The following is a 27087-nucleotide window of genomic DNA, read 5'->3' on the forward strand; positions in this document are numbered from 1 at the left end:
ATCCAAAGACTGCCTGGGCATAACTCCTCATTCATAAACTCAGACTGTAAACAGTAGAACTGAAACCTGATGTGCCTTTGGTTTTGCCATGCTAAGCAAAGAACTAATTAGGTTTTCAGATTAGTCCTACCCAAAAGTATTTCAAAGTTCTAATCAAAATAAGTTTGCGTATTTTACCAATACACAATTGTGTATTTTACCAATTGTGTATTTGTAAAATACACAAACACCTCATACAGCCTTTGAATTAAGTTATACAGATAGATAAACTAAGAAAACACAACCTGACCCACACTATTTGATCAGATGGATTGAATTTATCTTACATGAATATATATGTGTCCCTTATTAAGGAATTTATTCAAATTAAAAAGCACAAAGACAAAGAGAGAATTATACCAATTTGAAGTTAAGTAAGTCAAAAAGTGAATTGCCATAATTGCTTACAATTATTTTACACAACCTGTGAACAAGCATATAAAACTAGTTAATTTGTCAATTGTGTTTCAGTGGTCACACTGTCACTCAACTCAGAAGATTGTCAGTTCAAGTTTCACTCAAGAAATTGGAGCATATAATTTAGGCTAACACTTTGGCTGTAGTGCTACACTGTCCGAAGTCTGGTCTCTCATTTGAAATATAAAATTCAGGCCGCACCTGCCCTCTTGAGCAATGTGGACTTCCCAGGTGGTCTGACTAAACAATGCTATCTAGGCATTATTTCAGTGCTGTCTGTGTGGCATTGCTGTGGACAAATTGGATGCAATGTTTCTTCTACAGCAACAATGACTACACTTCAAAAGTAAAAGAATTGTCAGTTTCAAAGCACTGTGGAACATTTTGAGATTGTGAAAGTTGTGAAAGATGCAAGTTCTACTTTCTTCAGTGCTGATATTAAATTTACTTCTTCAAAACACAGCAAAAAATATGCTCTGAAATAAATTCTAACTGTAGTACAATTAACTTATTGGTATTTGTTTGAGATTAACAACAAGCTGATAGATAATTTTTTACTTACCTAGTTGGGAGGTACAGTCCTGTACTGAAACTCCCAAAAATTTGAACCTGTAGACAAAACATACAGGTATTATTCAGTGCAAAAGATCACATTTAATTATTTAGGCAATAAAACTGCAAATTTAAGTTTGTCACTTTGTTGTGCATCATTTTTGAATATGCAACACCTAATCATTTTGAATTCATAAACAGAAAAGATTCATTCTGTTCAGGAAAACTAAACACTAAGAGAATGTTATGGCTCGCAACAATATAAAGTGCATCCCTTCAACATTTTAATCCAATGTTATATTAACTAGAAACAAATGCATACTTTTAAGCTTTTTGGTGCACTATAGCTCATTGAATAAATGCATCTTTCAATGTGGCACAAAGTCTTGATCAATGTTATAATTAACCCATTTCAATAAGTTTTTTATTAGTCATAAGTAGGCTTACACTGTAATGAAGTTACTGTGAAAATCCCCGAGTCGCCACACTTCAGCGCCTGTTCGGATACACGGAGGGAGAATTTAACATAACCAATGCACCTAATCTGCATATCTTTGGAGTGTGGGAGGAAACCGGAGCACCCGGAGGAAACCCACGCAGACACAGGGAGAATGTGCAAACTCCACACAGACAGTGACCCAAGCTGGGAATCGAACACGAGCCCCTAATGCTGTGAGGTAGCAGTGCTAACCACTGTGCCACTCCATTTCACTGAAGACACCATCATTAAATTTAGTCGGCCTGGTCAAGAGAAGGGAAATTTTTATAAATGCAGACAGCTCTTCCTGACGCATGGTGATTTCATTTGAAGAAAGGTTTAGGTTTTATACCATCCAAAAGAACTTTAGCAAGCTACAAGCTGTTAGCATCCAGGGGTGCGCAATGAATATCTACCTTCAAAAAGGTGAAATAAACTGTTTAGTTTACCTGCATAGGAAGAACTGGCAATTGGGGCGGCATGGTGGCAAAGTGGTTAACATTGCTGCCTCACAGCACCAGTTCAATTCCAGCCTCAAGTGACTGTGTGGAGTTTGCATATTTGCCTCATGTCTGCATAGATTTCCTCCAGGTGCTGCAGTTTCCTCCCACACTCCAAAGGTGTGTGTGTGGGTTATGTTGATGAGGCAATTTAGCATGGCCATAGTGTCAGGGAGGATTAGCAGGGTTAATACATGAGGTTACAGGGATAGGATCTGGGTGGGATTGTTGTTGGTGCAGTCTTGATGGGCCGAATGGCCTCCTCTGTACTGTAGGGATTCTATGATTCAATTCCATCATTCTACGAAGACCGTAAAAATGCAGAAAATTTCACAAATCTAGGCTTGGATTTAGTAACCAAAATTTGAACTTTACTTTTGACATTTCTTGCTCATATTTTTAAAGAGAGAATTCCTGGAATTTTATCTGGCTGCCTCAAAACACATTTTCTTATGATGTTACAGTACTGGCAGATTCTCTGTTTTAAGGTTTAGAAAACTTTGCTATCAATGATCACAGAACAACATCCAGCACAGTTTCGCCATTTTATCATAAGTGTCATTCAGTGCTGCAAGACCATTTTATTTTTGCCAATGCAAAATATTTTGTATGTTTAAAAATACGTTCAAAAGCAAGCAGAAAATGCTTTGTAGATGAGAGTAACATCAAAAATCTAGCTTACTATTTGTTTTCTAAATAAATCCTTAGTTTTAAAGAATTTTACAAATTTAGGATTCTCCTGTCTGCAATAAGAATTGGGGGGAAAATAAATTCAAGAGAAAATTAGTTTCATATCGTAATACTCACATCAGCTGCTGGCCAAAGCTCTTTGATAACAGATTCTATTCGTTTCACTACTTCTTTTCGCATGGTTTCCTCTTCAGGACGCGGTGACACAAAATTGTAAAAGTCCATGATTTCTTCATGGAGGCTAATAAAGTGAAAGGAGAAATTTATATTAGAGCTGTGCAACCAGAGTGAAATGTCAATGTATTTATTTTCATGAGCCTCTCCTTCAATCTTTGAAAATAGTTTTTGATTACATATCAGCTTGTTCTACACATTTAAGTAATAATTTCAATATGATTCAGTCTATAAGGGATACGTATGTTTCATTTTAGCCAAAACCACATGTTCCAGAAACTTACAAGCCAAGCGAGAGGAAAACTATTTGTATATTTAAAATCATACATCTGCACATATTCCACACCTCAAACATATAATTCCAATGTAATGTTTGCCAAACTGTCAAATTGCTCATAATTTTTAAATTCGAGCTTTATTAGCTTTGCTCATGTTAATTTGCCACACTGATTTACACCCTGCTGATTAGTTATTTAGCATCTCCCCACTCCGTACTGCAGAGAAACTCATACCCTATTTATTGATGGGTTTTACAAACAAAGGTCACGATTCTCCCAAAAGTGCTGAATTGGTGGGAGAACTGTTCTAAATCCCGATTGTTCTGTCAGTTCAGTTTCTCACCTGAATCTCCACACTCTGTTCACTGAAGAGGTCCCAGTCGGAAATCTCATTAAAAACCCAGGGGACGGGGCCTATCTGCGCCGGAGTTTGGCAGTTCTGGAACTCTGCGCATGCACAGTGGTCCTGATCTGTCAGACTCCCCGTTTGCTGGCCTGCTCAATTCCCCCTATCCCAGACCGATCCTGTCTGAAGTGTGGCAGCGGGACCCCCCCACCGATCACCCCTAGGCCCCGCCCACAATAGGCCCCAGCTCCTTGGCACTGCCTGATGGGCAGTGCCAAGGTGTCCCCTGGACATGGGCATTGTGCCCCTTGGGCAGTGCCAGTGGACACAGGCTGGCACTGCCAGGGTGCCCATGCCCAGGGGGCACGACCCTCCCCACCGCCCAACCCCCTGGGGGGCCCAGATTGCGCCCCCCCTTCATTCCGGCGGGGTCTCACACAAGTTCCCCGAACGTGGGGAGCTAGTCTGAACCCCACCGGAATGAAGTACTCCTGGTGGGGTGGGAGATTCAATCGGGTCCTGAAAGGTCCTGATAATTAACTAATATACATATTTCAAATATATGCAAAAAACATTTAAATTACTTACCTGCCTTTGCGCCGGTTTCAGTGTGGCCTGACCAGCGACTGCTCGCTGGCTCTGGAAGATGTGCATGCGTTCCCGACGCATGCGCAAATCCCTGTTCAAGGCCGGAGATGCGCATCTCCCACCGCGACCTGACAGAAAAGTTGCGGGTCGCAATGGGATCGCGGCCAAAATGTGCAAGTATTATTTTTACTCTATTTTCCTTACCATATTCGCACAGCCTTCATAGCTTATACCATTTTACCTGCCCAGCTATGCCAAATAATACCCCAACTCTATTCTGCTTAGTGTCTTACTAATGCTTAGGAACCAGGAATACCTGCCTGCCGATTCTGATTTGCATCAATGTTTGTAGGCCTCCCCTTTGTGAGCAACCACCTAATTCACAGCACAAAGAGGTACCACACACCAAGGTTGCCCCTGTAGCTGCAGCATAGACTGCCACATTCAGGCCAAAGTTAATCACCTAGGTAAACAGATTGTGATTGGTGTTATTGCAGTGTAAAGGCTTTCATCGTTGTTACAATCTCAATAGACCAGTAACATTTAAGTAGACAAAATTCAAGTTATCTACTAAAAGGATAAAGTCACAAGACTCCACAGCTTGAAACAGAAGAATATTTATTATGAGTCAAGAAAACCTAACACTAAATGATATCTATTCAATACTGCAACATCCAGAATTAAGTTAAACAAATTGCAGTTGATTATGACCTATAAAACGCACATTAAATAGCCGATACAACTAAATAATTCTGACAAATTGGCTCTTCAGTCCATTCAGATTTTGGTGATCACACTCAATCATATAATCCTTCAAACTGTATCTTCGTCATGAGGAATATCAGCTTTGATCCTTCCAGGAGATAATCCAATTCCCAGTCAAAAGCAGCACACAACCAATCTGAGTTCCACAAGCTGGGTATGTACCACAAATGGCAGACGTCTGCAAAACCTCCTCAACTCTGGGTGTCATCGATCCAATGTTACCTTCCAGCAACAGAAACAGCAGCAGCATCTGGATCTGGACTTTGCCTTCCTGTTCTGCACCACTGAAATCATCAACCACTACTGCTCAGCTTGGACTGATCTTGTTCTCATACATCTTTCAACGAGAGTCAGTTCGTCAGCAGCTTTGATTTTTAAACCAGTATATTTTTGTTTCATTGAAAACTGGGACGGTCAGTTTCCTTTCACTGTTTACTAGATCTGTTTCCCTTTCTAATCCCTTTTCATTCAGGTTCTGTTTTCATTAGGGTCTGCCTCAAAAACTACAAATGGAAATTTAAAAACACAAATGATCTCACATTGTTAAAATGGTGAGTGCAGCGGGCTAGCAAATAATTATGAAGTCAGGCTAAACCCAATATCAGCTCGCAGAATCGTTATCAAGAAACCCTCAGGGTTGAGAGAGAAGTCTGATTCTGCTCCCGTTGCTGGTAGAACATCAAATATTGCAGCCTTTGTAGTAATGTTTACGTATAAAGTTTGTCATCCAGTCAAGTCGGAATTTGGTATAGTCATTCACTTTCCAGTCTATTCTCTCTCCCCACAGTCCCCTGCGAATATGTTAGTCCCCCTCAGTTGTCAGCACAACGCTTCCCCTTTTTACTTAATTCCACCATAACTCCATTGGAGTCAATGGACTGCATTCAGAAGTTGCAATAGTGCAGTTACTGCTTTCAGATTCCAATTCTGCTGCAGAACTCTTGAATTATTTCTCTGCCGCAATACAAAAGCTAACAAATCTCTTACTACTCTCAATTAGCTCCCCTCTTCCCAGTCTAACCTTGCTCTACATAAAACATACCTAAATGGTGAAGCTCAAAACTTTTTTTACCACAGCAAGTACCATGGAAATTGCTAGTGGTAGTATGTACTTCAATCACAAGATCCAAACCTTCAGGTATCAAGAGTTACGGGCTTTGAATGAATGCATTGTCAAAGCATACACTACTTGAAAAATCCTGCACAGTGATATTGCACTCCACTTGAATTACAGAGAGCATGAGTGAGCAGGTGCAAGTAAGTGAATTAGACACTTCCCAGACCTGGCACACTTCTCAAAATGTACTACTTACTATCGGTGTGTGGAGGTCAAATGGCTCAGGATATGTTTGCTGGAATGTTCAACGCATGCACCTTTTCCTTGAAAAATAGTAATAACTACTTGAGAATCAGGAGATTAAACTTCTTTAAAGAAAGTTTTACCAATGTTAAGGAATCTGAGAACCATCACAGTCCAGAGAACAACATGTTTTATTTTGCTGAGTGAAGACCTCAAAGTTCTTGCCCTCAAAAAGTCCTCAATATGAAAGAGGATCTCATGAGTTAGAAAATATTTTCTCTCCTATGATCACTACTATCAACACTTCGATTTAGATTCCAATGCTATTTCTATTGTGCAGTTTGAAAAGTCATCCCACACTCTGGAAATTCTTTCTTTTACATCGCGCAGTGGCAGGGAATCAAATACAGTCAGATTTTTGTTAACCCTCAGAGAAGTTTCTATGGATCCAAAAAGGCATCTGCACTTCTGAAGTTCTCTCCTTTTAACTGACCCACTTTTAAACATTGCAGCAATAACATTTGGTCTTTCCTGGAATATTCCAGGGTTGCATCTATCTGATTTACAGATTCTTCATTGATTATGTGCCTCTTCTCAGGCAACCAGTTTTGCAGACTAGATAAAAAACATGAAAGTTAAACTGCAGAGTAGAACATTACTGTGCTTACATCAAAGCAACTCTGCCTAGGGTATCCAGTTGAAATGTTGCAAGAAATTTTCCACCTAGTCAATATCTGCCTAGTTCCAAGTTACTGTTGGAACGGTTCCCAATGTGTCCAAGTGTTTTAACTCTTCAAGTGAGCAAAGATTTACATGTAGAAAAATCATGCTGTGCTGGAAGAAATGAGAACAGGCATACTGGAAAGAGCCTGTGAACTAAAACAAATGCCTCAGAATGGAACCAACTTACAACTGTAGGAGGTTAAGTCAATACCCATTGCCCAAGCTTGCAATCTAGTGTGATCAATTGGTTGAGCTGCTAAATAGTAAATGCCTGCAGAATTATATCCACGGTGATTTCTCAGCTGCAGGACTTGAGGCAAGGTTGTCCAACAAACAAAAGTTGAAAATTTGAAAATGAAATTAACTACATCTTTGAGCTAAGCTTTGTTGACATGGTACCCCTACAGTGCTTCCACAGTAACATTGTGCACTGAAAACCAGCAAAATGTTCTACATAAAACATATAAGTAGTAGCTTTATACAGATCCAACATATTCAAAGTGGAAAAAAAAAGAGGTTGTACTTCATAACATTTTACATGGAAACAAACATTAAGAACACCACCTCAATAGGAGTTTTGCTCAGTATCTTTGGCATTTAGACTTTGACAGAAAACGTCACAAAAAAATGAATTACAAAATTGAATTTCCCAACGTATATACTACACCTTTTTGGACAAAATTAAAGCTACTATCTTAGGCAACTACAGATTCATAACACCATTTGTACAGCACAGGTATAGACCCTTGTCAATTGGCTATCTTCAAAGTAACACACTGTAATGAACACCATTGACATACTTTTAAGTACATGACACAGAATATATCTACCTGGGAAATAAATGGGGCAGTGTTCTGCAGACTGCTACCCTGTTGAGATTAATGTCCAAAATTTAAAGCTTGCTTTGTAACATTGAACTGATTCTATACATACTATTTCTGCCCCTGGTGCATATCTTTTAGTTATCAATGTAGGGTGCAATATTATACACCTACGGAGTTTAATGCTTTGTTTCAGTTAGTTTCCAAGAAAATTACAGACAGTACTGGGAACTGTATTGGGCCACAGAAGATTATAACGATCCAGTGAAGCAAGTTTAGAGCAAGTGGACTACGGCAATTGGGTGTCTGGGAGCCCCTGGAGCTCCAAGGAATTTCAAGGCATCCACCAAATTTTTAGCTAGTCACTAAAATAATTCCACATCAACTTGATAATGATCTCTGGGATTATTACTGTCGTGACATGGTACCCAGAACCAATTACCTTCCTGTGGATAAACAGATGAATGACTTAAAGGATTAATACTCCTACACCCCCAGCCTAAATCAAGGATGGAGGTCGTCAGCAAATTTGTGTGCGTAAAGGGGCACTTGCTGTTTGGGTAGATGAAAGACATGGTGTTGTTGATCGGTTCAGTGACACCTTTGCCATTCAGCATTTGGTGACACTATGCCGGACTTCGAGAAGCAGTGATTCTCACTCGTGTAGCCAGCTTAATAAATAAAATTATCAATATTTGAATATGGCAGAGACAAAGAGAATTCTCAAGTATCTTTTACTGAGACATTTCCATTTAATACTGCACACTAGCTTAACACCAGTGAAATTATTTTTCGGTCAGCCCATGGTAGCAGGCTGCCCGACTTTAAATAGAATTGCTATCTATGCCAGGAGTATTGATTTTGTGGGAGCCACTTGACAGACATATGAGTGTGATCTGTTTAAATGTCTCACTGGAGATGCAGGAGACCTAAAAAGATGCTTTACCTGAAATAATGGCATCACATTTCTTGATATAATGAACATTCATCCCTGGTTAAATCAGCAACAGGTGAAAACATTAAACCATAATTTTCTTGACATTGAATACTGAGAAGATGAGCTTGATCGGATTGGTGTTTTAGCAAGTTTTCATACATTCTTCCCCCTCTTTCACAGGTGCGAGTGGGAAAAGAGGGGGTGCGAGCAGGGAGAGAGCGTGTAAGAATGGGGGAAGGGGGGAAAGGAGGCGCGCGAGGACGTGAGAGGGGGGAAGGCGCACAAGGACATGAGAGGGGAGGGGGGTAGGCGCACGAGAACATGCGAGGGGGGAAGCACGAGAACATGCGAGGGGGGAAGCACGAGAACATGCGAGGGGGGAAGCACGAGAACATGCGAGGGGGGAAGCACGAGAACATGCGAGGGGGGAAGCACGAGAACATGCGAGGGGGGAAGCACGAGAACATGCGAGGGGGGAAGCACGAGAACATGCGAGGGGGGAAGCACGAGAACATGCGAGGGGGGAAGCACGAGAACATGCGAGGGGGGAAGCACGAGAACATGCGAGGGGGGGGGGGGGGAGATATGAGAACAGCCTTTATGTTCAAATTTTTGTGAAATGAAGCAGGTTACCAATTCATATCAGGTGTTGGTTTACCAAGCATTTTTTTGGAATGTCTTTAGACAGATTGACGTGGTACAAATATACAAGAGACAAATATCCAAGAGGTTGATATTGTTCCTCTCCTGGTTATACTTTTGGACATGTGGGTCAAAGTGAGCCAATTCCCATAAAAATATACCCAGACAGTTTATGAAAACATCCAACACCAATGAACCCAAGGTCTATCTACAGCAGACCTAAATTCGTAACAGCTTGCGAGTGTACTTTTTTTGACTCTCTTGCTGTATCTTCATGTAGGCACATTTGCACTCACTTAGATAATGGCTGCTTGACAAGCATCACAAAAACAACAGGAAAAACATCAGAGCAACAAGGTGATCATTTCTGCCTGCTCTGCCACTTAAACAAGGCACTGCTCTTATCATATCAGTTCCCTAATTTGCAAGCAAATATTCATCTTTGTTTAAAAATAGTTAAATGTTGATTTGGTAGGCACAGTGGCTAGCACTGCTGCCTCACAGTGCCAAGGACACAGGTTCAATTTTGTCCTTGGATGACTGCGTGAAGTTTGCATGTTCTCCGTCTCTCCCTAGGTTTCCTCCCACAGACCAAAGATGTGTGGGTTAGGTCGATTGGCCATGCTGAACTGCCCCGGAGTGTCAAGGGGATTGAGCCTGGGTGGGACTGTTGTCGGTGCAGGGTCGATGGGCTGAATGGCCTCCTTCCGCACTGTAGGGATTTTATGGCCCTTCTTTCAACCATCAAATCATTGCTCTGGCCTAAAATCTTTGCATTTGATCTGTTAGTTAAGTGACATTGTCACAGACCTCACAACTACTGGAAAGAAAAGGTTAATTTACCCTGTCCAATCCCTTTATAATTAAAGCATCTCCAACAAATCATGCCAGATTTCAAAATTACAGAACTGTTACGACACAGGAGGAGGCCATTTATCCATTGTGTCTGCACCCTCTCGAAATAAGCATCATGACTTAGTGCCATTCGTTTGCCTTCTCTCCATACCCCTGCACATTGTATACATTGAAGTAATTATCAAATGCCCTCTTAAATGCCTTGATGGAACTTGCCTCCACCTGACTTCCAGGCTGGGAATTCCAGACCCAAACCACTCGCTGTGCGAAGACATATTTTTTCTCACATCACATTTGCTTATTTTGCAAATCATTTTAAATCTGTGCCTTCTCGTTCTTGTTCTTTCTATGAGCAGGAACAGTTTTCTCCTACTTACATTGCCCAGTCCCATCATGATTTTGGACATTGCTATCAAATCTCTTCTTAGACTTCTTCTCTCCAAGATGAACATTCTAACCTCTCCAATCTACACTTATAAAATGGAAGTTTTTCATCCCTGGAACCATTCTCGTAAACCTGTTCTGCACTCTCTCCAATGCATTCACATCCTTCCTATTGTGTAGTGTCCAGGACTACACACAATACTCCAGCTGAGGTCTAACTTGTGTAAGTTCAGCATAACCTCCTTGCTCATGTATTCTATGACCTAAACCCCAGAATACTATATGATTTATTAACTGCTCCCTTCATCTGTCCTGCCACCTTCAATGATTTATGCACATATAGACTCAGGTCCCTCTGTAGCTCCATCCCTTTAAGAATTTTACCCCTTATTTTATATTGTCTCATGTTCTTCCTACCAAAATGCATCATTAGTGCTTTAATAAAAACAGTCCTGATTTCTCATCTTTTTCTCCATAGTTGTATTGCCTCATACTTGACAGTATCCTAGCAAATCCCTGTTACTTTCCTGGTGTTGGGCTCAAATCCACATGGTATTGCAACTGTGATTAACATTGTTTTAATTCACCATTACATCTTCCTGCTTTTATTCCACAGCTCCTGCCTTAAAACATATTACACTTGTTTTTTAATCCAGGTGTTTTTAAAATCATGTGAATGGAACCCTCAAATCCCACTACTCTCATACTCTATCCCATTTCAAAAAAATGGGTACTTTGCTTTTCTTTTAAGACCACAATGCACCAACTCAAATATATTGCCTGTGAATTTCATCCGTCACTTTTTTAAGGACGATTAAACCAGCTTGTTAATATTCCCTCACAGCTTTCTTTGGTCCTCAAAATTATTTACCACACTCCACATTTCAGTATTTGCATCTGAAAATTTTAACACCACTCCCTCCAACTGTGAAAAATTACTATTAAAACAAAGTACTGCAGATGCTGGAAACTTGAAATAAGAACAAAAAGTGCTGCAAACACTCAGCAGCTCAGGCAGCATCAATGGAGAGAAGAGGAATTCATGCTTCAGGTTTGTGATTTTTCATTTCTATCTTCCTCCTGTTCTGATGGATGGGTTTTTAAGCCGGTAGAAGAGGGAAGGAGCAGGAATAACAAAAGGAAAGATCTATTATAGGGTGGAGGGCAGGAGAGATCAACTAACAAAAGATTTAACAACACAAAAGCCAAAGAGTGTGGTAAAGAAACAAAGGCCATGCTCTGATTTTATGAATGGCTATACAGCAGCCATATGAATGCAATATGAAGGAATAAAAAAAGCAAAAATAAAACAGCAAACAAGATGGAAGCAGAAGTTATCTAAGGTTGAGTATTTCCAGCATTTTTTGCTTTTATTATGGAAAATTATTGATGCACACTGCGAACAGAGCAGTCCAGCCCCTGGGATCACATAAATTACCTTTCAATTCTATTGTTTCCTCTCCTCTAAACAGTGTTAAGCCTTAATTTTCTACACTTCCCAAATTATGACATCTTGGTCTTTGACATGGTACAACACTGGAGGCCATTGGTGAAATGATCGGTTAACTAAATGTACAATTCATCCAACATATGACATCTTCTCAAACTCATTCGGTTTATTACACAGCAAACTTTCTTTCTGAACTTGTGTTGAATACTTCTCGACCTTGTTACAGATCAAAGGTAATCATCTCTGGATTGTGGGTTGAGCCACTCACCAATTGCCAAAGGGTCAGGTAGATTAGAGAATTAAACACGTGGCTCAAAGAGCGGTGCGAGAAGAATGCATTTTGATTCATGGGGCATCAGTACTCAGGAAAGAAAGAGCTATCCTGCTGAGATAGGCTCCACTTAAACTAAACTGGGACCAGTGTCCTGGTTAATCATATAATTGGGGTTTTAAACTAATGGTGACAGGTGGGGGATTGGAATAAAATGAGATCATATCAGATCAGCCATGGTCTCACTGGATGGCAGGAGACTTGATGGGCTGCATGGCCTACTTCTGCTCCTACATCTTATGGTCTTAAGATTTAGAAATCCAAAGAGAAAGAACAAGGTAACAAAATGTATAACAAGGTGGATAAATGCAAACAGAATGGCTCAGGAAGGGACAGAGTTTAGCATAAATTTTGCATCAGAACATGAGGGCGATGCAGGGAGCGGAAGTAAAAAAATTAAAAAGCTCTTCATCTGAATGTACAAACCATCTGTAAATAAACAGGTGAAATACTGGCACAAAGAGGTAAATAGTTTAAATTTAATTGCCTTTGCAGAGAAATGGTTGCAAGGTGATCATGGTTTGGAAATAAAAATTTCAGAGTACACAGTATTTCAAAAATCCAGACAGAATGGCAAAAAGGGACGGGACAGAGGGGCTGTCCTTATGGTAAAGGATAACATAGGCCATAGCAAGAAAGAATTTGATCTCAAAAGATTATGAATCAATATGTGTGGAAATTAGGAATAGCAAGAGTCAGATAAAACTGGTGGGAGTAGTTTATAAGCTCCCTAACAATAGTTATACCATTGGTCAGAGAATTTTAAAAAATTAGCAGAGCTTGCAACAGGGGAAATGCCATAATTGTGGTGTCTTTAGTCTCCATATAGATTGAGACAAATTGATAAGAGTAGTCCAGAAGATGAATTTGTGGAATGTTTTGTGTCAGTTTCCTGGAGCAATACATTGTGGAACAGATTAGAGTTAAAACTATTTTAGATCTAATATTGCATAATGAGGCAGAGTTAATTAGTAATGTGATAGAAGATCCAGGAAGAAATGTGATCATAATACTATTCCACATTAATTTTGCAAGTGGCATACTCCATTCACAAACAAGGATTGTAAACTTAAAGTCAATCACGTAAGTATGAGGGCAGAACTGGCTAAGGTTGTTTGGATCAATAAACTAAGGAAATGGCAGTAAATGTGGGAAACATTTAAAGAAAAAACTCAAAATGTTCAACAAAAATACGTTCCATTGAAAAATAAAATGTAGGAAGGAAGACCCACCTGTGGCACACAGTCATGAAGTTACGAATATTATTAGTTTAAAAGAGGCTTAAAATATTACAGAGTGGCAAGTCTGAGGTGGCAAAGGGCCACCAAAATTTGATTGAAAAGGATAAAAAATGCAAGAGTAAACAAGTCAGAAATATAAAAACTCTTACAATCTATATAAAAGGGAAGAAAATAACTAAGTAAATGTTGGTTCCTTAGAACCAGACGTAGGAGAAATAATGAGGAATTAGGAAATAACAAAAGGCACCAAATAAATATTTTGCCTTTACAATAGAAGATGCATGTTGCATACCAGAAATACCAGATAAGGTCGAGGCTAAAAAAGTGGGGAAAATTTAAATCCGCAGAGAAAAGGTATTGAAGAAACTTGAGACCAAAATCCAACAAATCCTTAGGACCTGATGTCCTATACCCTTCATTTGCATTATACCTCTCTTTTGATTTATTTCCCTATAGTTTGGCTTATGATAAATTCATTTACTTGGGAATATCTGTGACATGTGATTTCAACAATAATTTTAAGTATAACTTTAGATCTTTGTTAGAATACAGAAAGCAAGACTTTGCCCATTGATCAGTGCAATCTTTATTGTTTGCTGGTCATATCAATTATGTCAAAATAATGATTTTATCCAAATTTTTATATTTCAAGCTATTCCTATTTTTTACTAAAAAATCTCTTGACCAATTGATATCTTCTTTAATTTGGGATAGGAAAAAAACAATTCGTAAAATATTTTTGGAAAGACCGAAACTTCAAGGAGGTCTGGCTTGGCCAAATATTTTGCATTATTATTAGTCTGCCAATATCCATAAGCTTAACTATTAGGTTTGCCTATTTTTAGGCTGTGATAGTCCTGCTTGGACATTATGTCCACAATTACCGGCTTATATGAATCAATATACACAAAATACCTTTGTGCTGAATACTCTTAAAATATGGTCCCAATTCAGAAACCATTTTGGATTCATGTCTGCTCTTTCTCCATTCCTATCCATTCTAATCCATTTTCCACCTTCTCTAATTGATTCAGCCTTCCATCTTTGGTTTGATATTTTTAAAGACCTTTTCTCTGAGGGCACATTTGCTTCCTTTGATTATCTAGTAAGGGAGCACGGTGTTTTTTAATTTTATTTTGAAAAGGTACCTACAGGTTCACACTTTTGCCAGTAAACATTTTGCATCCTTTCTTTCTCTACCTTCTGACTGTCCTACTAATCTTTGTTTAGGTGTTCATCCTATGTTAAAGGGCTCGGTTTCACATATCTAAAGCAGCATTCAAAAGCTCTTTGGTCTGCTTTGGCCAACATTAAAAGCATCATAGAATCATAGAATTCTACAGTGCAGAAGGAGGCCATTTGGCCCATTGAGTCTGCACCGACCACAATCCCACCCAGGCCCTATCCCCATAACCCCATGCATTTATCCCCTGACACTAAGGGGCATGGGCAATCCACCTAATCCACACATCTTTGGATTGTGGGAGGAAACCAGAGCACCCAGAGGAAGCCCATGCGGACAGTGACCCAAGCAGGGATTCGAACCTGGCGCTGTGAGTCAGCTGTGCTAACCACTGTGTCACTGTGCCACCCCATTGGGAGCAGGACTTAAATACTGAACCTTCTGGCGGTCTATGGCAGTTGATTCTTTGTTGCTGTGTATTAGACAAGATCCGCTTCAATAATGTTTTTCATTGGCTCTGTATTTCTAGAGGTAGACTAGCTAGGATGTAATCTGCATTGGATTCTGCCAGTGCAAAATGTCATTTAGCTCCTGCAACACTGTTTCACGTGTTTTGGTCAAGTCCAAGGCTGGTTACTTTCTGTGATCTCAACATTTTCCTGCATGTGTGGGAAATCTGATATTAACCTTATTGTTGGTATTTTTGGCATAATCCTGGTGCCACAACCTTTGCCTCATTGCTTGCACATTGAATAAGAAAAATCAATTAGAAGTCTGCAGCTCCACCCTCCCACTTGCAAATAGTCAAAGAATGATTATGTTTCTTTAATTTGAAAAAAATATACCTTACATGGATTAATTAAAAATCTGATTGTCAACCCTTTATTCATTATTTTGATAACCTTTTTTCCCTCCACAAGTTGAATAATTCTGTCTATTCCGCTTTTATTCCCTTTTTTTTTCCCGTCAAGGAAAAGAGACAAAAGTCTGAGAACACAAACGAACCAACTCAAGAACAGCTTCTTCCCCACTGCCATCAGACTTTTCAATTGGCCTATCTTATATTAGGCGGATCTTTCTCTGCACCCTAGCCATGACTGTAATACTATATTCTGCACTCTCTCCTTTCCTTCTCCCCTATGTACTCTCTGAATGGTATATTTTGGCTGTATAGCACAATAAATACTTTTCACTGTATCCTAATACATGTGACAATAATAAATCAAGTCAAACACTCATTTGGCAGCAAAAATTCCCACCAACAGCAAAACAAAATGGCAGCCATTCGGTGCCATAGGCCCCAGAGGGCAGGATACCTTATATGGAGCGCTTCAGTGCTTATCTGACAGCAATAACATGGATGATGACCTGGTTGTACCAGTTTTCTTAAGTACTGTAGGGAGCAAAACCTTCGCCGCTTTAAGTTTGGTACAACTTGAAAAACTGGCTGAAAAGACGTACCAAGAATTAAGTGATGTATTAAAAGATCACTTTGCTCCTAAGCCACTGATGATTACAGAGTGTTTAGGATTTTATAAACGAGACCAACTCAAATGGGAGTCCATTGCTCAATTTGTAGCAAAACACTGGCAGAGCACTGCAAGTTTGGAAATGTATGCCAGGATGCCTTATGGGACTGGCTGGTTTGTGGCCTCAGGCATGAAGCCATCCAGTAGAAGTTATTGGTTAAAAATAATTTACAGTTTAAGTCCGCGTTGGAGATTGCAACTGCGATGGAGTTAGTGGCCAGAGAAGCAGTGCAGTTGGGTGTCAGCACCCAGGTGCACAAGTTGGCGGAAGCCCTGCTGAGTTTGGCGCTTCAAGTGGAATGCCACCAATGTAGCAGGACAAGACACAAGGAGTCAAACTGCTGGACATGAAAGGCCCAATGTCGCAAGTACAAATGAGTTGGTCACGTTACCTGGAATTACTGAGTGCAACTAAATCCAGATAGATGAAAGCAAAAGGTAGCTTTTAGAAGGGCAAAACAAAAGGTCCATGTTGCCAGCCATGGAGAAAGTCAGCTGGGTCTGCAGGAGAAACAGACAGTCCAGGCTGAACATTGTCGGTACAGGGTGAAGCCGATCATTTCTGGGTCCTCCTTAAACTGGAAGGGAAAACTGCGAAAATGGAAGTTGATATGGGGTGACGGTGCCCTTGATACCCAAAGCAGTATACAGGGAGAAGTTAAAAGCCCTGCCATTAAAGGCTGTCAAGATCACATTGCGAACATATACAGAGCAACTGGTGCCTCTCAAGAGTTATGTACTGGTGAAGGTATAGCTGACAGACCGCTGTGCAGAATTATTACTATGTGGTAAAAGGTGACTCTCCTGCGTTATTCGGGGCTCCTGGTTCCAGAAGTTGAAACTGAACTGGGACGTGGTTGATTGGCTGTGGACTCAAACATGAGGGAACAAGACATTCTAGAAAAACTTAAAGGTGTCTTTCAAGGAACCCTTGGAGAGATGAAGGGTGTTAAGGTTAATTATGGCTGAAGCTGGATGCTTGCCAAAGACGTTTAAAGGCACATCCTGTACCATACACCATGAGGCTTAAGGTGGAGGCTGAATAGGATCTGGGCACTTTGGAACCAGTGGCCACCAGTGAATGGGCCACCTTAATTATTCCAGTTTTAAAATCAAACAGATTGGTGAGAATTTGTGGGTATTTTAAAGTGCCAGTAAACCCAGCTCTGTGTGCGGACCAATACCCGTTTTCTCTCATCAGAGGACCTTTTCAGTGGCCTGGTAGGGAGAGTGAAATTCTCCAAAATGGACCTACCGCAGCCCTTGCTGCAGATGGGGGTCGTGAACGATTCACAGCCACCGCTAACAATAATCGTACACACAAGCCTGTTCCGCTTTTGGCATTATGTCAGCTCCGGCCCTTTGCCAGAGTGCCATGGACCAACTCTTGAGTGGGTTTTTTTGGTCACAGGTTCGACAGAGGAGAAGCATTTAAAGAATGTGGAAGACACCTTAAAGAGGTTGCAGGAGCAAGGCCTAGAAGTCAAGAGAGAGAAATGAGTGTTCTTTCAGGACTCAACTGAGTACCTGTGCCATGTAATTGACAGTGATGGGTTACAGACGGCATCTAAGAAGGAGGAGGCCATCATGAAGACTCCAAGACCAGAAAATGTGCCTCAATGGAGGTCATTTTTAGGACTTATTCATTGCTACAGCAAGATCATTCCGGATCTGACAACTAGTGTTGAAACCAGTGCATCAGATGCTGTGAAAAAGGCAAAAGAATGGTAAAACAGGCTTACAAGAGATTGGAAGTGCTAGTTTACTTTACTTCAACCCTTGTTGTAATTCAGGTCAGAAACTCAGTGTTTTATGAAGACCGTCTGGATCATAAGTTTTGCAATTTGAATTTGGCTAGGTTAAGCATGAGATGTTTGATTCAACTGATCCACCAGGGAGCTTTTATGAAACACAGTTTATTTAAGAATACAGTTAACATGTATAGAAAGAAAATTGGCAATAACTTTTACCAATTACAAACAAGAAAAAAAAACAGCCATGACATTGTATAAACTTAACATCTGAGTACCATTCCAAACCAATCCCATAAACCAAACCCTTGCCAGAGGTTTAGCATAGAAAATACAAATACTCGTGCGATACTAGAATTTAGTCCTTTGGTTGGTGCTGCAGTTCTCTTGGTGTACACACAGACAAACTTGATGTCAGAACAGTTTTCCAAAACACCCGGGTTTGGGGAGGAGCGAGCCGCACAGAGCGAGAGCGAGAGGCGCGCACACACGCACAGAGGGGCACACACGCACAGAGAGGCACACACGCACAGAGAGGCACACACGCACAGAGGGGCACACACGCACAGAGGGGCACACACGCACAGAGGGGCACACACGCACAGAGGGGCACACACGCACAGAGGGACACACAGACACAGCGCGCGCGAGAGCAAGAGACACACACACAGAGACAGAGCGCCGCCAGAGTGTGCGAAACGGAGACGGAGACTGAAATGAATCCTTGGATTCTTCTGGGGAGGAACGACTTGACTTTGACTTGTCAATCAATCTTCCCCCTCACAATGCAGGGTCATAAAAAGAAACCCAGAAATTACCTGAGGCCCAGAGTAAAAGTAAACAAAACCCCATTGAAACAGCAATAAAAGAACAGTAGTTAGCACTGCTGCCTCACAGCACCAGGGGCCCGGGTTCACCTGGCTTGGGTGACTATCTGTGTGGAGCTTGCACATTCTCCCCGTGTCTGCGTGTGTTTCCTCTGGGTGCCCCGGTTTCCTCCCACAGTCCAAAGATGTGCGGCTTAGGTGGATTGGCTATGCTAAATTGCCCCTTAGCATCAGGGGGTCTAGCTAAGGTAAATGCATGAGGTTATGGGGATAGGCCTGGGTGGATTGTGGTTAGTGCAGACTCAATTGGCCGAATGGCCTCCTTCTGCACTGTAGATTCTATGACTTGCAGCAAACAGCTCGGCAACAATAAAAAAAGCCCAAAGCTGCTTAACTGCAATGAACATAATTTTTGAAAAATACATTTCTTAAAAGGTACATTCGCATTCCACCACTGCTGTTTGCAAAACCCCATTGAAGCAGCAATAAAAGAACAGTAGTTAGTACTGCTGCCTCACAGCACCAGGGGCCCGGGTTCACCTGGCTTGGCTGACTGTGTGGAGTTTGCACATTCTCCCCTGTCTGCGTGGGTTTCCCTATGGGGTTCAGGTTGTCCTGTTCCATACTATGCCAAACGGGGAGGAAAGGTCCATCGCATTCGCTTAAAGATCATGAGGAAAGACTGAGGAAAAGTATGCTCAGGTGGAAAAAGGCAGCTTAGGCATTGTCTTTGGTGTCATCTTCTTTGGCATCAAGAAGTTTTATCACTTCCTATATGGCAGACTATAGGCCTTCGACATCCATCTTAGGACCGTACATGAGAATACCGTCCATCGTAGCAGCTCAGTTAAAGGTGGCCGTTGGTGCTGTCAGTCTACTCGTATGAAATCCACTACCGCCAGTCAGAGAAACATGGCAGAGTGGATGTTCTTTCAAGGCTGCTTTTGCTTGGGAATAAAGATGCTCCCAGCTGGAATCTGAAGATAATGTACTTAACAAGAAAATAAAGTTCTGGCAACCACTAACCAGGTGCAGAACACTGCTTGGAATGACCTGATAAGGCAGGTAGTAGAGCTAGCCCTGAGAGGGGAGTATTAGGAACTACCCGGAGTTTTAGCCGTATATGTCCCTTAGATGGGAGCTGTCCATGTTGGATGGATGTTTAGTATGGGATATGAGAGTTGTCATTCCCCCATCATTAAGAGGAAAGGTGCTGAAACAGGTGGACCAAGGGCATCCAAGGTGGTGCGAATGAAAGAAATAGCAAGAAGCTATTTTTGGTGGCTGAATGTTGGCACACAAATTGAAGAAAAGGCAGGATCATTCTGCACCTTCGTACAGAAGGCGCCGCACTTGTCACTTTATCATCCGTGGGAAGGGCCCCCAATTACAGTGGCAGCGAATTCATATTGACTTTGCTGGCCCAGTAGAAGGGCAAATGCTCTTGGTGATAACGGGTGCCCAGTCCAAGTGGCTGGAGCTCATGGCTATGGAGTCCATAATCGGTGGAGTCAACAGTAGACAAACTCGAAATATTTGCCCGGTTAAGTAGTCAGTGACAATGGACCCCAATTTGCTGAGACTTTGCTGAGTACATGGGGCACCACAGAACCAGATGTGAGGTCAGCAGCATTTCACTCGGTGACAAATGGTCTGGTTACATTTTTTGAGGCTTTGAAAGTCTCTGAAATTGTCGCAAGTGCAGGGGTTGCTAGGGCAGCGGATAAATAAATTTAGGTATGTACTGCACACGACAATCCAGTGCTTGCTGGCTTTGTTGATGTTCAACTGGAAATTGTGAATCATTTTTGACCTGCTGTGGCCAAAGAAGACCCAAGAGGTGGTTGAATGGAACCAAGAGGGACAAATGGCTCAAGGAGCAGGGAATGCGAAGTTGAGGACTTTTCAGATAGGGGAGTTAGTTCTGGCCAAACTTCTGGGAAGAAGTGGAGACTGGCTACCATTGTTACACAAATGGGACTCTTGTCCTACACATTACAGACCATGAGATGAGCTGTTTGGAGGAGACATGCTGGCCGACCAGTTGGTCACAGCACCGCAGAGATAGGAAGCCCCACAAACGACAGAACCGTCCACGATGACTCCATTGGTCCTGCCCGAGCCCAGAATTTCTGAAACAGAGTCAATCACCCCAAAGAGAGGAAGCAGTCTGTCAGAGAGGGTCCCCCAGGCTGAGCAACAGGATCTTCCAGAATCTCTGGAGACTAGTCAGGAAAAGGTTCCTGAAACAAAGAAACTGCCAATATGAAACCGCCATTCCCTTGAAAGACTCATTTTGTCCATGTGAATTGTCTGAATAGACTTTACATTGGGGACTGTGCTAGTTTGCAATGCTCTGTATATATGTTTCTCCATTGTATGTATATGAAGTTTTGGAATAAGGGGGGGTATAATATATGTATATATTTATGTTGGGGTTTGGGGTGGGTATTGCCCTTTAAGAGTGTGGGTCAAGTGATCCCCGGGGGAATAGCTCCTCCAAGTGTGGGACTCGGTTGTGCAGTTTTAGATCTGACTGTGTAACAGTGCTCACCTACAATAATGAGCACCCAATGTTCAAATTACCAAACCTGCCTCGTGGTTCTATAGGCAGCGCAAGTCGATAGGTGCATACATTAATACCCAGAAGCTCTGATCTTACAACCCTTTTATTTTTTCTCTTCCATCTTTTAGTGCATAAAAGGATTGTCTTTCAATGCCTGTGATTGACTGCACTTGTTTTGACATTTGGGGGTCAGAAGGAAATTTGCATTTTGCCACACACCCCTCCTCCACACTTACCTCAGGTTTCATGCTGAGCAATAGGAATCATGAAACTCACTTACATCACAACAGCATGGAACAGGTTCAAAGGGACCAGTTGAACTCTGACATTCTATTTTTGTATGCTATGTTTTAAATTCTTTATCCAAAGCGTTCTGAACTTTACAATGATATATCTCTATTCTATAACATTGAAAGCTTTTTTTATTTTAAATCCTGCTTTTTAGCTAAAGCATGTGGCAATTTCTTTTTCTAGCCCACCCCAGCTAGCTGCCTTTGTCATTCCAAACATTTGCCATATTGCTACATGGTGCACTTATTCTGGTAATAATATTTACATGTTATTTTAAAGGTTAGTTTTCTTTACAACTCTCTACATCTCTTGCTTTAATACCATCTGCAAACTTATCAAATTCTGTCTCCCAGCTCTTCATATATAAGTGCACGGAAATTCCTAGACTCCAAAGAATTCCTTCTCTGCATCCCAAATTGCACATTTTGTAATCAAACTATGTACTATATAGAATATTATATTGTAATGTAATCTGCTGGATGGATAAATAGATTTATGAAAAGAACATATTGTGCTAAACAAAGCACAAAGTCTGCAGTAGTTACTAAGTTGCATTTATTTGTGAAGGCCACAAGCCACTTCATGGAGACACAGAGTCTATGGAGCTCTCAGAGACAATGGTAAGATAAGCCCCAGATTGAAACCAGAAAGGGCATATGACACAGCTCTTGGTGTACAATATACTGGATTTGAACTAACAAAGACTGCCATAGGGAAAGCATGGGCAACAGCCTTACACATGTAACCCCCACCCTCCTCACCCTCCCACCAACTCTCCAAGACGTCTTTCACCAAAGCTGTGCCCTATTTGCATTTTGAAAACCCACCAAAAAATCTTTTGCTGCAAACCAGGAGTTCTTAAAGAAGGATTCTAACTCAACACCACAGTCTTCAAAAGAAATGAAAATCATCCAGCCATGACTGCAGAGCGACTGCTTCAGTGAGAATCCAAAGTTCCCTGTTAGAAAGTAACTTTTTAATCATGAACAAGTATCCGGACAATCCATGAATAATGTTTCTGATTTTCACTTTGTTTTAAAAAAAACTTGGCCAATTTTCAGCATCTGACAGACTATAAAGTTTTATTTCTTTTGATGCATGCCTGGGGAAGTTGTGTGCGTTATTGTTGTATTAATGGAAGTGTACATTTTAAATATTTTTTGCTTATAATTTCTGTATCTGATAAGTGGGGTTTAGCAATAAAACTCACTCATTAAATAAAGGAATCTGGTTGGTTTAATTCTTACACTGAGCTATACACAGTGAAGTACATATTGAATTGACAATATCATGTCTTTTTTAAAAATTTAAACAACCCAAGAGTGGGATAAAGAGAGGAGCTAGCTCACCCCTCTTAACTGGGTCATAACAAATATGCACCATGTATTCCATTAAAATATATTACCTGTTGATCAATGAGTGACAAATCTGAGATTGTAGAAAGAATGTGGAGAAATATTTATATATCACTCAACAGGTTTAAAACTCAAGCATTTGCTTCTACCAAAATTTAACTAGGGTATGACTGGTGCTCTTGAAATTTATAGACAGATAGCAAACTGATCAGGATTATTATAAACTTGATTGACACTCATAAGATACCAGTTGGCCAAATGCTGGACAGAAGGCATGGGGTTATAAAAATCAATAGATAAGATTTATAAATAAATACCAAGCCACTGAAAGGAAGTTGCAGTACTTAATATAATTTTACAAATTACATCTAATTTTATTAGAAAATACTCCATATATTGGTGTTGCACACCATTCAGATAATTATCAACCCAGAGTAAAAATAGACAATAGAGCCTGCCCTAAGTTCTCTCAACTCTCTAGCATGGAAAGGTGCTAATCCTCAAGGCACTTGCAACTATATTTCAACAATCAGTTTACAATACAATCAAGGATCAAGAGCATATCAAAAACATGCAATACAGAAAATCTCAATTCATGAATTAAAACGTGTGCTCCATTGCAAGTAACTGAGCTCCCTAGCTTTCACTAAAGTTAATCCAATGAGTAGTTAAAAACAAATCGGTTCAATCCCTAGTCCAAGGCAATTTAGGGGATTGCAGTAACAGCAGCAAGACAGGCATTAAAAATATTTTTGATGTAGAAAACATTTCTGGATGGGTTGCTATTCTCCATTATTATAGGAATGTCATTTGTGACCTCAGGATGCCTCAAGTCACTTTAGCCAACATAAAGTACTTTCTGAAGTGTAATCATGGTTGTAACATAGTGGCAGCCAGTCTACACACAAGGTTCCACAGTGATGAGATAATGACCAGACTATCTGCTTCTGTGTTGAATATGCATAATTATTGATCAGGATATTGGTGATAACTCCTTTGCTATTCTTTGAAAAAGTGTCATGGGATGTTTCAAGTGAAAATGGGGCCTCAGTTAGTTGTCTCATCCAGAAGACGGCACTTCAGAGTGCACCACTCCTCAGTATTGCACTGGAGTATCAGTCTGCACCATCTTTTGTGCCCAAGACACTGTACACACAACCTTCTGAAACGATTAAATTTAGTGAATGAAGTAGAAGTCAGTTACTTGCAATGCAGAACATATTTAGTATTACATACAACAGTAATGTAATGTACTGGTTTTAAAGTTCACCTAGTTTAAACAACACTTTTAGTCCCTATCCAGAAGTGTAAAATTCCTCAAATCACTTTCTGCCACCTGTTTCGGTACCGCAATTAATATAGTCTTTAATATTGAAAACATCCTAAATGCTACAATGAAAACACTTCCAAGTACCAACACTATTTTAAATTAATTCATGCGATGACTGGCTAGTTCAGCATTTTTTGCCCATTTCTGATTACCCTTCAGAAGGTGGTGACGATCTGCCTTCTTGAACCGCTCCAATCCACATGGTGTAGGTACACCCACAGTGCCGTTAGGGAGGATGTTGACCCAACAACAGTGAAGGAACAGTGATATATGTCCAGTCAGGATGGCGAGTGCCTTGGAGGGGAACTTCCACATGGTGTTCCCATATGTCTGATGTGCTTGTCCTTCTAGATGGTAGTGGTCTTGGATTTCGAAGGTGTTGTCCAAGGAGGCTTGGTGAATTCATGCAGTGCATCTTGTAGATGCTACATGCTGCTGCCACTGTGCTATGCTTGTGAGAGTGGACGTTTGTGGTTGGGGTGCCAATCAAGCAGGCTGCTTTGTCCTGGATTGTGTTAGGCTTCTTGAGTATTGCTGGAGCTGCACTCATCCAGGCAGTGCACAGAGTGTACTATCACACTCCTAACTTGGGCCTTGTAGATGGAGAACAGTTTTACGGAGTTTAGAGCCTCTGACCGGTAGCCATAGTATTTAAATGTGGCTAGCTCAGTTCAGTTTCTGGTAAGTCGTAACCTCCAGGGATGTTACAGTGGGAGATTCAGCAATGGTAATGCCACTAAATTTCACAGGGCAATGGTTAGATTCCTACTGGTTGAAGACGACCATTGCCTCAATGTGGCATAAACATTACTTGCCACTTGTCATCCTAAGCCTGTACATTGTCCATGCCTTGCTACATTTGGACATGGACTGATTCAATATCGGAGGAGTTGTGAATAGTGAACATAAAATCAACAAACTTCCCCACTCGAGAGCTTATGATGGAGGGAAGGTCACTGACGAAATAGCTGAAGATGGTTGGGCTAAGGACACTATCCTGAGGAACTCTTGAAATGATGTTCTAGAACAGGAGATGATTGACCTAAACAACCATAATCCTCTTCCTTTGTGCTAGGTATGACTCCAACCAGCAGACAGCTCCCCCCCCCCCCACCCCACCCCCCCCCCACCCCACCCCCCCCCCCCCCCGCCCCACCCCACCCCCCCCCCGCCCCACCCCACCCCACCCCACCACCCCCCCCCCCCCCGCCCCACCCCACCCCCCCCCCCCCCCCCGCCCCACCCCACCACCCCCCCCCCCCCCCGCCCCACCCCACCCCACCACCCCCCCCCCCCCGCCCCTGATTCCAATGGAGTCCAGTTTTGCTAAGCCTTGATGCCATACTCGGTCAAACGATGCCTTGATGTCAAGAGCAGTGATTCTCACTTCACCTCTGGAGTTCAGCTCTTTTGTCCAAGGCTATAATGAGGTCAGGAACTGATGGGCTGTAGCAGAAAACAAACTAAGCCTCAGTGAACCAGTTATTTCTAGCACTTGATAGCACTATTGATTACCTCTTCCATACCGTACCAATGATCTAGGGAAGACAGATAATTGGCTGGGTTGGATTTGTCCTATTGTTTGCATACAGGACAAACCTCCACACTGCTGGGTAGATGCAAGTTTTGTAGCAGTACTGGAACAGCTTGGCTTGGGGTACAAGTTGTTCTGGGGCACAAATCTTCAATACTATTCCTGGAATTTTGTTAGGGCCAACAGACTTTGCAGTATCCAGTGCCTTCAGTCATTTCTTGATATCACATGGGAGTGAATCGAATTGGCTGAAGGCCAGCATCTATGATTCTGCAGACAGAAGAGGCAGAGATGGAGCATCCACTTGGTATTTCTGGCTGAAGATTGCTGCAAATGCCAAGTGGATGCTCCATCTCTGCCTCTTCTGTCTGCAGAATCATAGATGCTGGCCTTCAGCCAATTCGATTCACTCCCATGTGAATGTGGTCCCATTGTCTTTTGCACTATTGTACTGGTCTCACCCATAATTGAAGATGGGGATATTTGTGAAGCCTTCTCCTCCAGTCAGTTGTTTAAATGTTGACCATTATTCATGACTGGATGTGGCAAAAGTGCAGACTTAGGTCACTTAGCTCCATCACTTACACCTTTGTTGGTTAGCATACAGGTACTCCTGTGTTGTAGCTTCACTAGGTTGATGCCTCATTTTTAAGTATGTCTGCTGCTGCTCCTGTCATACTCCCTTGCATTCTTCATACTCCCCTGTATTCTTCATTAAACCAAGGTTGATCCCTTAGCTTGTGAGTAATGGTAGAGCGAGGGATATGCCAGGCCATGAGATTACAGATAGTGATCGAGTACAATTCTGCTACGTGGCCCACAGTGCTTGGATGCCTAGTCTTGAGTTGCTAGATCTGTTCAAAATCTACCCCCCCATGTAGCACAGTGGTGGTGTCTCACAATACGATGGAGGGTACCTTCAACGTAAAGATGGAACTTTGTCTCCTCAAGGGCTATGTGGTGGTCACTCATACTGATGATGTCATGGACAAATGCAACTGCAGCAAGGAGATTGGTGAGAAGGTCAAGTATGTTTTCCCCTCCTGTTAATTCCCTCACCACCTGCCACAGATCCAACTTGCAGTTATGTCCTTTAGGACATGGCCAGCTTGGTCTGCAATGGTACAACCAAGTCAATCTCAGTGATGGACAATGCACTGTATTCTGCACCATTGCCACCCTAGTGCTTCTTCCAAGTGGTGTTAAACAT

The 27087-nt window shown here is 41.5% G+C and overlaps 1 protein-coding gene across 6 annotated transcripts in view; it reads right to left on the minus strand.

The window, feature by feature from the left end:
- Positions 1-27087, minus strand: part of tent4a (terminal nucleotidyltransferase 4A) — a 94295-nt gene that overhangs the window by 49605 nt on the left and 17603 nt on the right. For all 6 annotated transcript variants that reach the window (XM_078240333.1, XM_078240325.1, XM_078240314.1 and 3 more), the window contains exons 2-3: positions 2794-2917; positions 1019-1065 (exon numbers count right to left, since the gene is read on the minus strand). In XM_078240333.1, the coding sequence (XP_078096459.1) occupies positions 1019-1065; positions 2794-2917 (171 nt within the window). The remainder of the gene's footprint in view (positions 1-1018; positions 1066-2793; positions 2918-27087) is intronic.

The sequence above is a fragment of the Mustelus asterias genome, chromosome 2 (genome assembly GCF_964213995.1).
Source record: "Mustelus asterias chromosome 2, sMusAst1.hap1.1, whole genome shotgun sequence".
In the NCBI taxonomy this organism is placed as follows: domain Eukaryota; kingdom Metazoa; phylum Chordata; class Chondrichthyes; order Carcharhiniformes; family Triakidae; genus Mustelus; species Mustelus asterias.